Raw genomic sequence first — 16,330 nt, forward strand, 5'->3', positions numbered from 1 at the left:
TATGCTAACCCAACCCAACTCTCTTGCGAGGCTTCTTTTAGAAAGCCAAAAAGTGGTGAAAAAGAGCAAAGAAAAAAGTGGAACTACATTAATGACGGGTTGCGAAAAGAGCTGAACAAGAACAACATTGTATTTATCAGTCGCCTTGGTCTGACTCATATTTTGTAATTTTGCTCTCTCTTTAATATTATACATCTCGCGCCTTGTTATGGTTTTTAAAAAAAACAACATTGTCACTTGCGGTTACTGCAGTGACCTGCAGTCTACTACAGACTTTTCAAAGGTTCATCCCTTCCAGTTTCAACGCTTTTCAGTGCGGCAGTGCCCCGGTTTTCAACTAGTACACGCTTGCATTCAATCGAGTATACCATGGTCCACAGGACACACTCCTCCATCCACATTTGAGCGTAACCACCAACTTGACTTTCCCAAAAGCCTCCATATGTTGAAGTAGGCGACAGCGTGCCAATCATAAGAAGTTGGTGATGTCCGATGCCGACTCGTGCCAATCGCTAAAAATTGGCGATGTCCTTTGATTGATCAATCTTCATGCAAATTACAAGTGTTTCTAGACATCAATACCCAACTCAATTACAAATGCGACATCAGTACCAGAACATTTACAAGCTACTGCGACTTTACATACCACCACTTCTTGGAAGACGTTGATTAGAATAAGTTAGTCGGTTTGACTGATATCAGGTCTGCGAGCACATCTCAATCTCTATCTCTATCGCACCTAAACTGTTGATCCAATGCGTCAAAGTAGGGGCTCAACACAGAGACATGCCTGCTGTTGGCCCGCCTACATTGACGATCGGGAACGACTCCTCACCCAGCCTCTTCTAGAGTAAGTATGGTGTCACTTGTCCCAAATCTGATCAAGGCCCCATTAACTACACTTGTTGGGTGAGCACAAGGTGTCCCTCTAGAGATGACCCAACGGGGGACTTGAACCCACAACCCCTAGTTTTAGAGGCCGACCTGGTGTTCACGTTGCTAGGGCTCTTGCCCTTGGACACTGGAATGCATCCTCCTCCTAGGGCAGGTCACCCAAGGAGGAGGTTCCTAGTTGGTTGCTACGAGTTCTCTCCGTCGTTCCAGCACGTGGTGCATCAATTAGGCGGCCATGGTGATGCCTACATGTGGCTGTTGTCCGATGGTATGCCGCCCTTGCCCGACCATGTTTCATGGCTAATATTTGGAAGGGATAAGCACCTCCCCTTGCGGGTCCTCTGGGATAGTTTCCTACGACGTTAAAACAATCTTCTTCTTCTTCTTCTTCTGGTGCGTTAAAAAAAAAAGAAACTACACTTGTTGGGATTGTGGGATGAGCAACTAATTCACAATCAAGCATACAGGAGCAAGAGGCAAAGCTTTCTTGTCCATATCTCTGCCAGCTGGTAATTATAATACTAAGCTAAAAGGAGCTAGTGTATCAGGAGCACTGCACGAAACCTCATCTCTTTTTTTCTTGTTTTTTTTTTTTTTGGGGGGGGGGGGGGTTCCAACGGTCATCAAATAATCTCTCTCCCCTCTCATCAAAAAGCGAAAAGGGAAGACCTGGAGGGAGGCATCCTAAGCTTTTTCAACTTGACTGCTCATTAGGCTGATCAAAACACCAGCATGAAAAAAATTTATCAAGTTTTTGATTGGTAACTATTTTACAAATGTTGCATCCATCCTCCATGAAATGCCCAGCTTCAACCGTCAAAAATGCTCCTCAATAATCTTTGGTCTCCCAAATGTTTTGATTCCTACACTACAAGATACATTGAAGAAAAAAAATTGGGTATGGGCATTACTATACACCTAACGAGCTGTCGAACATGTTTCATGTCCTGTGTGGTCAATGCAAGAGAGGGAAGGAAGCCAAGCTTGAAGAAGGTAAGACCAAGGTTGACATAACGAGAAAACCGTACCCGTTGCAGTTATGACATTGACAGGAGCCTGATAGATTTGAGCAAAATGCTTGCCCAAAAAGGTTGAATTGAAGCTCAGGCCACCAGGACTTGCACCAAAACAATAGAAAGAATGATTGCCTCACATTCACTGATTGCCCCTCTACAAGCTAAATTGCTGCACTGCATTCTCCAGAGCTTGCTGACTTGGTCCCAGCATCTCCTTCATCTTCGTGCCATTCTTGTAGAGCTTGAATGTTGGTACACTATTTACACTCTCCGTCTTTGCCAAGTAAGGGTTCTCCTCAACATCAACCTAGAATCCATAGAGGAAACCTTAAATAAGGTCAAGCAGCATTATGTAATGCATTAGCACAAGGCAGCAAAAGTTAAGATACCTTGATAAAATTTACAGCAGGATAGCGTTTGCAAAGCACTTCAGTAAAAGGCAAAATTTCTCGGCATCGATCATTCCATCTTGCAATGAACTGAACAACAACCAGGCCTGACAAAGAGAAGAAAAAACGTTTTCAACCATTCAGAAACTTGCAACCGAATCTTTCTAAACCTCCTAGTGATCAGCAAAGGTCTCCGGTAATTGAAAAGAGTTACTTGGAAGCCTATTATTAGTGTGGTGCCAGAATCATCATAGCCAAATCGCCAAAGATGGCAAAAAATAAAGAGCTTTCTTGTACTCGACAGCCCTTTTATTCCTAAAGGACCCAAAACAACTTTACTTTGATACGATATGCAACCCCTGCAATGTGCATGATATAGAAACATTCGACAGAAAAAGGTTTGAGAAGGTTTGCCGAAGTTTAAAGCTGCTAAAATCTTGTGAGCAGAGCATTGCAATGCAACAAGAAATGGCGAAAGTCTTGGGCCAAACCACAGCACAGCTCGTAATCGAGCTGCAAAGTCTGTGCCTGTTAAAAAACATACGGCACTCCAAAAGCTTTTCTCATGAAGTTTTCCTTGTTTCTGCTCCCCCGACTCCCTATAGTTACTGGAAACTTCCCAGAACTCCAAACTTTGATGTTTCCGTTTTCATTTCTGTTCTTGTTCTTGTTCAGCTCAAGCGACCAAATAATTAGCATCTGCTGGCTGATTATCTTCTCAGCAGAGTGAACGATGACCAAGGTATTTGTTAGCAAAAGTACTGCTTTAAACAGCCAGACAAGTTTTGTACTCAAAAGAAGGAAGATATTGGGTGGCCAAGTCTCTAAAAAACTCCAGTGGTAAACAGTTATGATGTATGTGTACCTATTTAAAATCTTTGGCATGTACAAAGCACAAGATCTTAAAAAACATGACAGAAAAACTTTAGAAACTGGGCGGCACGCACACAGTTCAACCTACATCTTTGTAGGTATAGAAACTAGTTTGATTAAGGATAGGGACTCAATATGATTGATTGCCTTTGAAAGAACTGAAAGATGCATATGGTTGTCACATAAATAGCCCATAAGAAGCATAGATGGATTTGTCTTCAGATATTAAAACAGAAAACTTCAAAGCTGACCCGCAAACAGTTCAAACACACCTGGAAAAGTCACAGCTTCCCGAAAATGATCTTTGTCTGACACTTCTTCCACATCACCACCAAGCTTCTTTTTATACATTTCCCCCTTGGACCTTTTAAGAGCAGATTGGGCTTCAAAGATGCCTCTTGCTACGTCTCTATCCCCAGGTAGCTCCTTGAGTAAACCTTCATAGTCATCCAGGGCATCATCCCATCGCTCCAACTGTAAAAATGAACCATGACTAATGTTTATTAGCATATGAAGAAGGAGCCATCTCATCTTTGAGATCACCTAATCCTGCTGCATTGACAGAAAACTTGACCTTGATTATCATGAAACTAAAACGCCTCTCTCTCTCTCTATCTTTACTTTTATTTCGATTTTCAATAGCACAATAAAAGGTGCCCCTGAGAACTACATCATATTTAGTCAATACTGTGCACGATGGAGCTGATGGTTGAATTGTCTTTTGGATGACTACCATGAATCTATACCTTGCACTTTCCTTTAGAGGCGAATCTGGGCTTACATCTAGGAATATGTGTGTGTTCGCGTGTGCGTGTGCGTGTGCGCGTGCAAATCATGTCAAGAATAGATGAGGTGAGAGTTCAGAGTTACCTCTGTGTCAATTCCCTTTAGTTTTTCCGCCTTCTTTAGTGTCATGGTAACAACACTATGGAGTGTTTTTCCAAAGCTTACCACTGTTACAATGCAGGGGGGGGGGGGGAGAGAGAGAGAGAGAGAGAGAGAGAGAGAGAGAGAGAGAGAGAGACCTTTAAATTGCAGTCTGCTCTTCTAAGAAGTGCCTTTGTATAGTTGGGTTGCACCTCCAATGCAGCATTACAATCTTCAACCGCCTTCTCCCATTGACCTATTTTAGATCTGCATGCAGCTCTGTTGCAGAGAAGCACTGCATTCGAAGGATCACTTTCAAGGCCCTCACCGTAAGCTGCACAAGCCTCAAAAAATTTGCCCAACTTGAAAAGCTCATTTCCAGAGCTGCGCGCCAGGCAAACAGCACGAGCCTTTCTCAAGATCTCTAGTGCTTCTGATTTACGAGGATCAACACGGACAGCAGACTGTGCTGCAGCTACGGCTTCCTCAAACCTATTGAACAAGAAGGAGCATGTTGTAAACAAACAAATAAGCAACAGAAATTGTGAGAGTCACAGTTAGCTTGTTAAACTTCACAATACCTTCCTAATGCCATGTCTAAATGAGCCCTAAGCACGTAAAGGAATGAGTCAACTAGTGTGATTCCAAGCTTTGTCAAAGCTTCATCAATTTTTTGAGCTGCTGACAGGACAGTGTCTGCCTCATCAAGCTTCCGAAGCTTCAGCAAGGCCTCTGCTTTATAACCCATGACCTGTTCATCGAGCCTTTCATTTCAATCTATGCAGTAAATCGTGTCCTAGCAAAGTCCCTTAAAATCACATATCAAAAACACAAAGTAAATATACCATAAAACAAACCTGAGGAGCAGAATCAGCTCCAGCAACAACTGCAGCATCACTCTCTCTTATGACTAACTTCCAATTGGCAACTTTTCTCATCTCGATGCATCTGGAAATTTGCATTTTAACCTGTTCCACTTGCTGGAGCTCTTGAATAGAAGTCTGCTGCCCTGCTGACTGGAAATGACGCTTAGAGCTCTCTACAAGACCCAGCCTGCATTGCATGATCCTTAAAATGAGCCACCTCAAGAACCTTGTACACTGCAGAAGTGACAAAAGCACAGTTTCTTACCGTAAATAAAGTGAACCTGCTCGCTGGTGAGCACGAACATAGAGAGAATCCAGCTTGATGGCCTCTTCACACTCATGTACAGCCTCTGGGAGATGCCCCAGTCCAGAGAGAGCAGCAGCTTTATTGCTTCGATAAGACGCCTGTGCCGGTGACAATGCTATCGCCCTCTCATACAGAGAGAGTGCATCGATAAAATTCCCCTTCCTGTACAGCTCATTCCCCATATTTTTGACCTCTTCTGCAGTACAGCTAGAAAACCCTCTTTTCACTAAAGTAGTATTGTTCATGGCATCAGCATTGCTCAACCGGGCACCAGCAACTCCGCTTTTCATGGTCTCACTCTTGCCTGAGGCTTTGCCATTGTTTGCACACCCAGAAGACAAAATGTTTCCATTTGCAGACGGTGGCACATGGCCTGGATTGAGAATATTGCCCATCGCACAGTCTAGCTTTTCACTGCTCTTGGTATGCCCAGCAATCCAGTTTGCTTTGCGTAAATTTCCCAAACTAGGAGTGCTTCTTGCCGAACTGACCCTTGGTGGGCTGCTGGGCATATTAGGCTTGGTTCCTTTTCCAGCATTTAGACCCAAATTTACCCTTCCACCAGGAATGTTTCCTTCAATAGGTGCTGGACGCAGCTGGCCACTTGTGGAGTTGGTGTTACCTGAATCAGGAGATGATTTGGAGAAAGAGGTCAGGTTAGCTTTGGCTCCCCCTAGTTCACCAGAAGTGTGGGGACTTGAAGTAGAACTACTTGAACCAGCACCGGTGCCGGACCCATTGAATTCACCAGAATGGCGAGGAGTGGAATTACCTCGATTTACTCCATTTCCACTATTTGGAATGCTAAATTCTCCAGAATTCCTTGGGGTAGGTATGCTTCCTCTACCTGTGGCTTGCTGACCTGATGATGGTGACTTTGCATTGGTAGCACCACTTCTGCCACCAATATTACCAAGACCCCTCACTGTGTTACCTCCTGACCCACTTTCAGCATGGGTCACCTTCAAGCCCTTTCCCAGATCTTGGGAAGGACTACCCCCATTCGAACTCCCACTGTTGGACAAAGTTTCAGCAGCATTGTCCCCTTTAGGACCTCCCCCTGAACGCCCTCCTGTATTTGAAGGCCCTTCAAAAGCACTGCCAGTTCCGGAAGCCCAGTGCGCATTTCCCAAAGACCTGCCTGTTTTGATAGAACCTGCAGAATTGCTTCTAACATGCACAACAGGAGGGGATGATTCCACCTTGTCTGCTTTTCCGTTGGCTGCTGTGGATGTGTTCATTGTACCATAAGGGCTTCCATTAGGGCCAACCATTTTACCACCACCTATGTAAAGTCCACCATTTTGATTGATCGAACCTTGCCCCTGGGCTTCAATATTCCCTCCACCTTTTGATCCTTCTTTGGTGATTCCCATGGGTACATTTGCTACCTTATTCCTTTCATATGAAAAACTCCTGACATGATGAGAAACTCTGCCTATACTCTCCTGCATATTGTCCAGAGAACTGACACCAGTCTTCAAACTCCTGTTAGAAGCATCTACGTCTCCTTTTGGCCCATTACTAGGACCTGCTGCAACTCCTGGAGGAAGCTCCAAAGGGCCTGCTTTGGACTTCTTTGCATCCATACTAATCAATTATCATCACAGCTACAAAAATTATCTGCAAGAGCTAGGTATTACTACACTACAATGTGATCCCTCACCATCCACCAACCTCACGAAGCTGTATGTTACAACGAAGTTCCTGCTTTGAATAGATCCGTCCAGTACAATTAAGGAATGTACAAGCACTGCTAATCAGATGCAGCCATGGGAGGACTGCCTACAACTGCATCCAATCACTGGTACCCATCCAGAAGCTAGCCCATGCTGATATATTGAGAGAGCCAAGCATACACAAGTATTCCTTCTGGTATACAGGACGTGCTGGCTCTTAAAGTAACCTGTTCCTTAGAGCAGTGGAGTTGTGATCATCCGATCAGATCTTGATGGAAGTAGCAGAGCATAGGAACGTCGTAGATAATTGCTAAGGGCCACAACGCTCAAGATTTCTGATTTGAACACAGCAACAGACGCCAAAGGCGAGTTGAGAAACACACGCACGCACGCGCGTGCACACACACACACACACCCCGGGCGTGGGAAGAGGCAGGCACGAAGAAGGAAACACAGACAGAGAGAGAGAGAGAGAGAGAGAGAGAGAGAGAGAGAGAGAGAGAGAGAGGACACACGTACCTCGGGCCGAACTGAACATCAATGATGTAGAAGCAGCATCCGCTGACTAACAATGCAGCTTCATCGGAGCAGCCCTCTTCGATCTGATGACCTTGATTGCATGCCAGCAAGCAAGTGAGCTCGATGAGAGGGAAGCCAGAGAGTAGAATTGGTGTTGCTTTTCCTTCTTTAACCCGTAATAAGGCTGGACGCCATGGGCGAAGTAGAGCTCCTCCCCGAAAATGTGGACCGGCATAATAATTATTAAAAATGAAAATGGCAGATAAAGCCTTCACCTGACTTCACCCTGGGTGAAAAAATTTTTACCACCCATGATTTTCTAAATTCCTTAAATCGTTTAAATATTGTGGCTCATTGCTTTCCCGAGTAGAGAATGATATCACACGTGGCAATTCTCCAATAATTAGCTTATCGTGTACTTGTAATGACGTGGCGCCAGCTCAGCAGCTCACCCACTCTCCAACCATCCCTCCATGTGCATCCTCCAGTGGGCCCTCCTGGCAGGCAAAGCCCACGGGGCTTGTCCACCCGATCCACTCACGGGCAGCAAATTTTGCTTCTTGCCTCCACGTCACTGCCACGTGTCGCAAGGAGCTGGCACTGATATCCAGTACGTGGCAGGATCGATCCCACGTCACTATCCTTCCCACTCTTCCTTTTTAGTGGGCTGTTTAATGACCGCTACCTTACCTTTATAAAAGTACATGTGTAATCCAACGGCCATTTTCTCACGAACTTTGCAGAAAGTCCACCCTTCGTATTTACTTGAATAATGGTTCAGGCGGCAGGCCTGAAGTCTCCATGACCTCATGGGTATCAGCCCTAGCATTAAGGGGCACTCACTTCTATAGACCGACTACGGTCGGTGGCTTAAGCAACAACGTCTCTGCTCTACAATCTAGAAAGGGCGCAAGGAAATCTTTTGAGACATCTCGTGAGAGATGCTAGGCAACCCGTGAGACTCCCTCCGCCGACGGCAGAGTGGCCGCCTTCAGTTGCAAAAAAAAAAGAGAAGTTATTACAAAGCAAGTACGATGAATATCATGATATATTGAAATGGCTTTAATAGATTTTTTTTTGGGGGGGGGGAGAGAGAGAGAGAGAGAGAGAGAGAGAGAGATGCTTATCTTCAAAAAGAAATGGAAGTACTCTAAAGAAAACCTTGTGATAGCTGAACCAACAAAAAGATTATCATTTAGAAATATCAATTTTTAGCACCCAAGTTAGGAACCGCCACCTTACTGCATGCTACATCTTGGCTTGATCTCAACAACTTGACAAAACCCTCTTCGTTGCCTTTGCAACCAACTACTGGCACCTCTTAACTTGCCTCAATATTTTTCACCTTCTACTCTTGCTCAAAGAGTATAACCCATCAAGCTTGACATTTTGATCAGCGCATAGCTCTAGATGTGCATCAAGATATAATTAGAAGCAAAGAAGTCTTATATGGTTCTGATTTCAAAAAGTAGAGGAGGTTGTTGTTATATTTTTACTAACTTCAAAATAGAAAGAAGGTGACCAAATGTTTACAACTTTGAGGCTACATGCTGTCAACACCTGTCCAAACGGTCGATTAGACAGTGGATGACAACTCTACAATGTTGCGATGACTCGGCTCCTAAATTAAGAAGGAATTTTTTAGTCATCAAGATGGTCCCGACTATTAATCAAGAGTGACAACAACAAAAAATGATACTAGAGGGATACTGGAGATTCTTTTGGGCAATGAGCTACTGCAAGAATATGCCACCATTCAAGAAAGCAGTAACAATATCTGACTGATGTACATCCCAACCAAAATACAGGCGATGTTGAGGACATTGTAGGTCTTGCTGCTATTAGAGTTGTTTTGCCTACGACGTCTAAGCAAGCTCATTGGGATGTAAAGGATGCACAAGCTCATGCATTGATTGCGTTGTCCGTGAAGCGCACTATTACTCCCCACATTCATTCAACGAAATCCGCAAAACATGCTTGGGATATTCTGGCTGGTCTTTATGCAAGTCGCAATGAGGCAAAAATTGCATTGTTGCATAAAGAGCTAGAGTCGAAGATTATGCATGAGGACGATGACATGGAAACTTTCCTTGCTGGTGTCAAGAATATCAATGAGCAACTTATTTCTACAGGTGAAGTCATTTCTGGCAGTTCCCTTGTGCAGACTATTCTTGATGCTTTGCCAGATTCTTACCAGACTTTTGCTATTACTTGGAGACTTATGACCTAAGGAAATCCTGAAGTTGTCAAGTTTGATGCATTATGCACATTGCTATTGCAAGAGTCACTTTCCAGAAAAAACAGGACTAGACTGCGTGCAATCGAACATGCCTTTATTGTTGTTCAAAGAAAAGGTGGTAACAACAATGTAGCCACTTCTCACAGCTCTTCTGCGAGTGGTAAATTGCATGTTCCTAATGCTTCTGTTGGCAACAATTCGTCTGGGAATTCTGGTGATAAGGGAAAAAAGGAGATGCGTTGCCATTATTATAAAGCTAATGATCATTTGATCAAGCAATGTCCTAAGGTGAAGAACATAGAGGCTAAGAAGAAAGAGGTTGTTTCCACTACTAAAGTTGGTTTAACTACAAATGCAACTATTGTTGACTCTTTTGTGAAAGGAAACTGTGATGCTGATGTTGTTGTAGAATGGGTTTTTAGTACAGAGTGCACTTATGATCTTAATGTCCATGATGCATGTTTGTCAGTTGTTGCAGATGCTCAAGTGTGGTACTTTGATAGTGGTGCTACAAAGCACATTACCTCTCATCGTGACTTCTTTATCCCTCTCGAGGATGTGCCTTATGGGAATTGAGTCACTTGTGCCAACGATGCCTCTTATCCGATCAAGAGAGTTGGAAAGATTGTGATTACTACTGTAAATGGCGGTTCTTTCACACTTGTTGATACATTGTATGTACTGGGGATCAAGAAGAATCTTTTGTCTGTATCTACGCTTGCTATACTTGGTCTTGTAGTCAAATTTGTGGATGACAAATGTACTATACATGATCTCAGTTTTGGTGATGAAATTGTTGCATCTGTCGTGGGATGTATAAGTTCACTTTATATAACAAGTGTGGGTAGAATTTTGCAAATGCAGTTGTGGATTCTAAGGCTATTTCAGATGCAAAACTTTGGCATGCATGTTTTGGGCATCTGAATTTTGCCAGTTTGCTACGTTTGCAAAACTCCAATATGGTTGCTTCTTTGCTGCCTCTTGAAGCACCTATCAAACATGTTTGTGAAGGCTGTATTTTGGGTAAGATGCAGCATTCAAAGTTTCTAAAGGATGGTTCATTTATGACCACATGCAGGTTGCAGCTTGTGCATAGTGATGTTTGTGGGCCCATGCAAACTCTATCCTTGAGCAATTACCTTTACTTCATTGATGATTACTCTAGGCATGCATGGGTATATCTGCTTAAAGCAAAGTCCGAAGTATTTATGTGCTTCAAACAATTTCTAGCTATGGCTGAAAATGTCTCAAAATGTACCATGGGCACCCACCGTTCCGATCGAGGGGGGAGTATATGTCTCACGAGTTTAATGCATTTGTGGCTAGTCATGGGATAAAACACCAATGTACAATTCCTTATACGCCTCAACAAAATGGTATTGTTGAGAGGAAAAATAGGTCACTTACGGAAATGGCATGATGTATGGTCAAGAGTCAAGCTTTGCCACATTCGTTTGGGCTTGAGGCCATCATGTGTGCCACTTATGTACTAAACATGTGTCCTACGAAAGCTTTGCAGTCTATGACTCCATATGAAGCATGGCATAATAGACAACCTTCTATTGAGCACATGCATGTTTTTGGTTGTTTGGCATATGCTTTGGTGCCACAAACACAGGGCTGAAAATTGGATGATAAGGCTGTCAAATGTATTGTTAGAACCAGGACGTACATCAATGCCCTTCACAATGTTACAAACACCCTTTGACACAAGAACATGTTGCATCATATAAGCCCATATAGGGTAATTGTCTCCATCCACTCTGTCCTCAGCAGCAAACATCTTGAACACATCTGTGTTGTTGTCACCCATGGTAAATCTTGGGCTAATTGTCCAAAACGAGGAGAAAGAAAGCGGGAACAACATGTGCTATATAACAAAAACCCTAGAAGACTGTAAGGAACCTATTATGCAAAAAACGGCATTGATAAAAATTTTGCACAAAATGATGAAATAGCCTACGTAGTATTGCTTATAGTAGAAACGGAGGCCAAATAGAGCCCAAATACAAAATCTAAGCAAACCTAGCTCTACGAGCTTTCCCAAAATATTTGTCGGCCTACGAACGCTCGCAAAAGCTCATAGAAATTGGAGAAAGTGAGCAAGTGTGTGTCGGAGCTGCTGGCGACTAAGCTCGGGAGGACGCAACCTGCTCTGATACCAATTGTTGGAATTAGGGTTGCAAGAAAACACACAAAGCTTGGAGAAGACGAAGGAATCTCAAGGCACACAACAGAGGGTGTATCACTTAGTTTGCAATGGAAAGATTAGATAGCCCTAGAGTGATGGGAGTATATACAATGCACAGGGGGGAAAACCTCCTAGCAAGGGAAAAATGCCTCGGTGGTCCTAAGTGTGTTCACACACATCACTACCACATGTATATGGTAATAGAGCTTTTTTCTTGCCCACTATACTACATAGCTTTGGGAGAGGATCGACTCATGCCCCGAGCGAGAGAGAGAGAGAGAGAGAGAGAGAGAGAGGGAGGGAGGGAGGAAGGGAAATCTTCCTTTATGTGAAGCTCCTCTTCAACGGCGGTGGTGAAGCTCCTCATCACAATAGAGGAATGTCCTGTGCTTTGCTTTGAAAACTTTGTCTGAAAAGTTTTGTTGATTTTCTGGTACCCGCTAGTTGTGGGAGCTCGTGCTTGTAAGAACCTCGAGGCCTTGAAGCCTTTAGACTATGACCGCGAGAAAGAGCCCCTTATTGGGTGTGAATGAAAAATTACAAACAATGCATTCTATTTTCCCCTTGAAAAATGACGACTGCGGACTGTGCTATTGTCAAGAAGCGCTGGGATCTGCAGGTGTCGACGCCATCGAATGTGGCGAGTGCTCGATGGTGGGTCTTATGCAGGGAGCACCGATAGGGCAACGAGACAACATGAAGTTGTTGATGTTGTGTAAAAATGCTGAATCGCGATCTCTGTGGGGTAGGTGAGGCAAGTTTACGGGCTTGCTAGGCGGACTGAGGGTTGTCAAGAGCAATAGGAGACTGCACGCAGGTGCCGAGATTACCAGAGCTGAAGGAGCTTGGAGTTGTAGGCGATAAGGAATGATCTATAAATAGCGCAGGGTTAAGGATTGGGCTAATGCAATAGATGGCGAGGATGTAGCCTTCTGTAGGATGAAGGGCAACAAATTGAGAAGGATCGACTCTCGACAGTGTCGAGCCTCTGAAGACCAGGTCGTGCCAAGGGTCTTTCCGTTTCACCCGACAAAAAAAATCCTCTTTTGCAATCCACTCGAGACACACACACACACACACACCCCTAAAGATGGAAAATGATTAAGTGCACTAATGAAGCCCAAAATTTTATGATTAAGCAACAGCTTGAAGGCAAAAACAGAGAAGCTTTGAGAGGTGCAATTAAATATTAAAAGCATATGCGATTTCAATGCTTAACGGCATGGAACGATGTCGAGAAGAGTTTTGCACACACACAAATGACACAAGACATTGATGTCTATATTGAGAATAATGGTGAGATAAAGCAAGCCAAAGATGAACACAAAAGCACACATAATTATGCACACACACAATGCTAAATGCAAAATTCCTCAAGGGCTGCACCAAAGCTATAGCATACGGTAGTCTTCAAGCACACAAAATCATGCACACAGAGAATGCTAAATGCAGCCCTTGAAGACTACCTACCATTGCTAGTTGATGACCATGTACATCATTGCCCTATAATCTAGGCCAATGTCCTTTGTGGGTGCCATTGAAGAACCGTTGAAATGATCAAGGGTTATGCTCACCCACATTCTTCGTCACTCTTCCTTGCCTGAAGCGAGCTCTGTTTGTGTGTGTGTGTGTGTGTGTGTGTGTGTGTGTGTGTGTGTGTGAGAGAGAGAGAGAGAGAGAGAGAGAGAGAGAGAGAGAGAGAGAGAGAGAGAGAGAGAGAGAGAGAGAGAGAAGAAGAAGAAGAGAAGTTTTAACGTCGTAGGTGACTCGTAGGAACAAAACAAAGAGACCTCAAATATGCCAACGATGTTCTGCACCTTGACAATACCTAGCACTCGCTCATTCTTGAGCCCTCAAAGAGGCCGTCTTCTCAATACCAAAATATTGGCATAATATCATCGTAAGAGTGCCCCATCATGCAGTGTCATGCATGGCGTTATCCTTTTGCCTTCTTCTGTTGATGGCACCTGATTGACATCTCTAGCACCTATAATGTATGCTATTCTCCATGCTCTCATATTGTTAAGGTGCAACAGAAGGCAGAAGGCAGAATGCTCCTGTCTATCACTACATCTTGGGTTGGATTTACTTGCTCCCTCTAGGCACTTGGGCCATTGTGCACTCTACAATAGTCCATTGTATCGTATTGAAGACCTCTCTAATGTCTCATTTTACACCTAGAAGCTTGTTATCATCCAAAATCTGCATTTGGGACTCCAAGCCTGGGAGGGTCCATGCATGACTTTGGATCCCCATTGTTAACCCTTGTCGTGGCCCTTGTTGGAGCTAGTAGTTGTGAGAACTATGGTGGGAAGCATGTTGCAAAATGAAGGGCAAGTCAATTTTGAAGGCTCAACAAGAGCGTGTGCATGAAACAGACCAAGCCTTAATGGTAGCATGGTGCCTAAGGTTGTCAAAGCACCGTTGAATCAATGAGGGTGTCGCATCATGGGAGTACAAAATGTGTGTGTGTGTGTGACAATATGAAAACCCTCCATTCATTCCTCCTATGCATATTCTACAGCATGAGGGTATCATGGAAAAGAAAGCCCCATACTGGCCATGGTGGCTCTACCTTCCAGGCTACCAGCTAGGCCTTTACAAATTCCACTACCAAATTCTGATAACAAAAACAAAAGCACTGGAGAGAGAGAGAGAGAAAGGCAATCCCATGTAGTATTGTTTTTGTTATGTAACAAAGCTCATTTGAGCTCCTCCAAATATCACCAAGTGAAGGAAGGGAGCCGGGAGCACAACAGAAGCGGAAGAAGAATATGCACACACACTCACACACACACCACCACCATAGCCACATACAGGTTGGAGGGGGAGAGCCGTCACACACCATGCGCCCCCTTTCCTTCTTCTCTATATTATGCACTAAGGCACAATACACATTGTAATTAGTGTTAGTGGCTCACACAAGTGTATAGCTGAACACTTAGGGTTAGTAGGAGTTAGTGATGGGCAGTCGGCCACATGGCCATTAACCTAACATTCTGCCACTTGATGGCCAATGTGGGAGACCATAAGAATGGAAGAGAACCACTCTTCACCCAATGCCCATCAAATCATGACCTTGCTGAAACTGATTGCTGGAGAGACTTTTAGTGAGTGCAACTACTATGTTCTCTGATTTAGGAATCTTCACTAAATCAAGGCTCTTGTTTGCTAGGCATTCACGACTGAAGTAATAACGCACATCAATGTGTTTCGTTTTCGAATGAAACATTGGAGTTTTAGCCAAGGCAATAGCACTCTGACTGTCACAATGAAGAACTTAGTGTACACTGGTCCAATCCAAGATCTTTCACTAGGCGAGCAAGCCAAATACCTTCTTTGCATGCCTCACTCAATGCAACATACTCTACCTCTGTGGTAGAAATAGATGTACAATCTTGAAGAACGGATCTCCAAGAAATAGCAAAACCACCAAATGTGTAAATCCAACATGTTGTTGATTTACGACTATCAACACAGCCGGCATAATCACTGTATACAAATCCCTAAATGGATTACTCTCCACGACCATAGCATAACTGTCTATCTACAGTGCCACTCAAGTATCTGAGAATCGACTTGACAACATCCCAATGCTTTTTACTAGGGTTAGACATAAATCTGCTGACAACTCCCACTGCATGTGCAATGTCAGGTCTTGTAGCCGCCATGGCATACATGAGACTACCACAAGCTGAAGCATAACAACCTTAGCCATCACAAGTTTTTCCTTAGCAGATTTGGGACAGTCGTTCTTGCTAAGTTTCAAATATGCAGGCAATGGAGTGCTAAAAGCCTTCCCCTTCTGCATGTTGAAACGATAAAGAACCTTGTGCACATAATCTTTTTGAGAAAGGTACAACAACCTCTTCTTACAGTCACTAGTAATGCACATACTCAAAATGTGATTGGCTTCACCCAAAGCTTTCATGTCAAATTGACTTTTCAGCTTGGTTTTCAAGTCAGCAATGTCCTTCTTGGAATCACCAGCAATAAGCATGTCATCTACATAAAGGATAAGCATAATAAGTTGTCCATTGGGTTGACTTTTCACGTAAAGACATGGATCCTCATTACTGTGCTTATAGCTTAGGGAATGCATAAATGCATCAAACTTTTAATACCATTGTCTGGATGATTGCTTCAAGCCATAGAGACTTTTCAAAAGCTTACAAACCAAATGTTCCTTGCCCTTTAGCGCAAACCCTTCAGGTTGTTGCATGTAAATCTCTTCCTCAAGATCACCATATAAGAAAGTTGTAATGACATCCATTTGATCAAGCTCCATATCTTCAATGGCAACTAAAGCAAGCAACATTCTTAGTGTGGTCATCTTGACCACTGGAGAAAAGATTTTCTGGAAATTGACACCATATTCTTGCTTGAAACCTTCGGCCAGTAAACGAGCTTTGTAATTGTCAATCTTCTTCTTGTAAACCGATTTACAAGGCAATACTTTCCTACCTTTTGGCAATGGAAAAATTTCCCAT

At 43.5% G+C, this 16,330-nt stretch overlaps 2 protein-coding genes across 2 annotated transcripts; both read right to left on the reverse strand.

Annotated features, from left to right (window-relative positions):
- Positions 1-1,629: 1,629 nt before the first annotated feature.
- On the reverse strand, positions 1,630-7,404 carry LOC147418710 (TPR repeat-containing thioredoxin TTL1-like). Its single transcript, XM_086505401.1, has 7 exons — positions 5,171-7,404; positions 4,897-5,092; positions 4,621-4,790; positions 4,198-4,531; positions 3,445-3,646; positions 2,300-2,406; positions 1,630-2,217 (listed from the first exon to the last, which is right to left on the reverse strand). The coding sequence occupies exons 1-7, from the start codon at positions 6,799-6,801 to the stop codon at positions 2,065-2,067; spliced, it is 2,793 nt and encodes a 930-aa protein (XP_086361527.1). The 5' UTR covers positions 6,802-7,404; the 3' UTR covers positions 1,630-2,064.
- Positions 7,088-8,221, reverse strand: LOC147418711 (uncharacterized). Its single transcript, XM_086505402.1, has 4 exons — positions 8,101-8,221; positions 7,863-7,984; positions 7,411-7,685; positions 7,088-7,226 (listed from the first exon to the last, which is right to left on the reverse strand). Exons 1-4 carry the CDS (start codon positions 8,219-8,221, stop codon positions 7,202-7,204), a joined length of 543 nt encoding a protein of 180 aa, XP_086361528.1. The 3' UTR covers positions 7,088-7,201.
- Positions 8,222-16,330: the final 8,109 nt, after the last annotated feature.

The sequence above is a fragment of the Adiantum capillus-veneris genome, chromosome 29 (assembly GCF_014529385.1).
Source record: "Adiantum capillus-veneris isolate H3 chromosome 29, ASM1452938v2, whole genome shotgun sequence".
Classification (NCBI taxonomy): Eukaryota; Viridiplantae; Streptophyta; class Polypodiopsida; order Polypodiales; family Pteridaceae; genus Adiantum; species Adiantum capillus-veneris.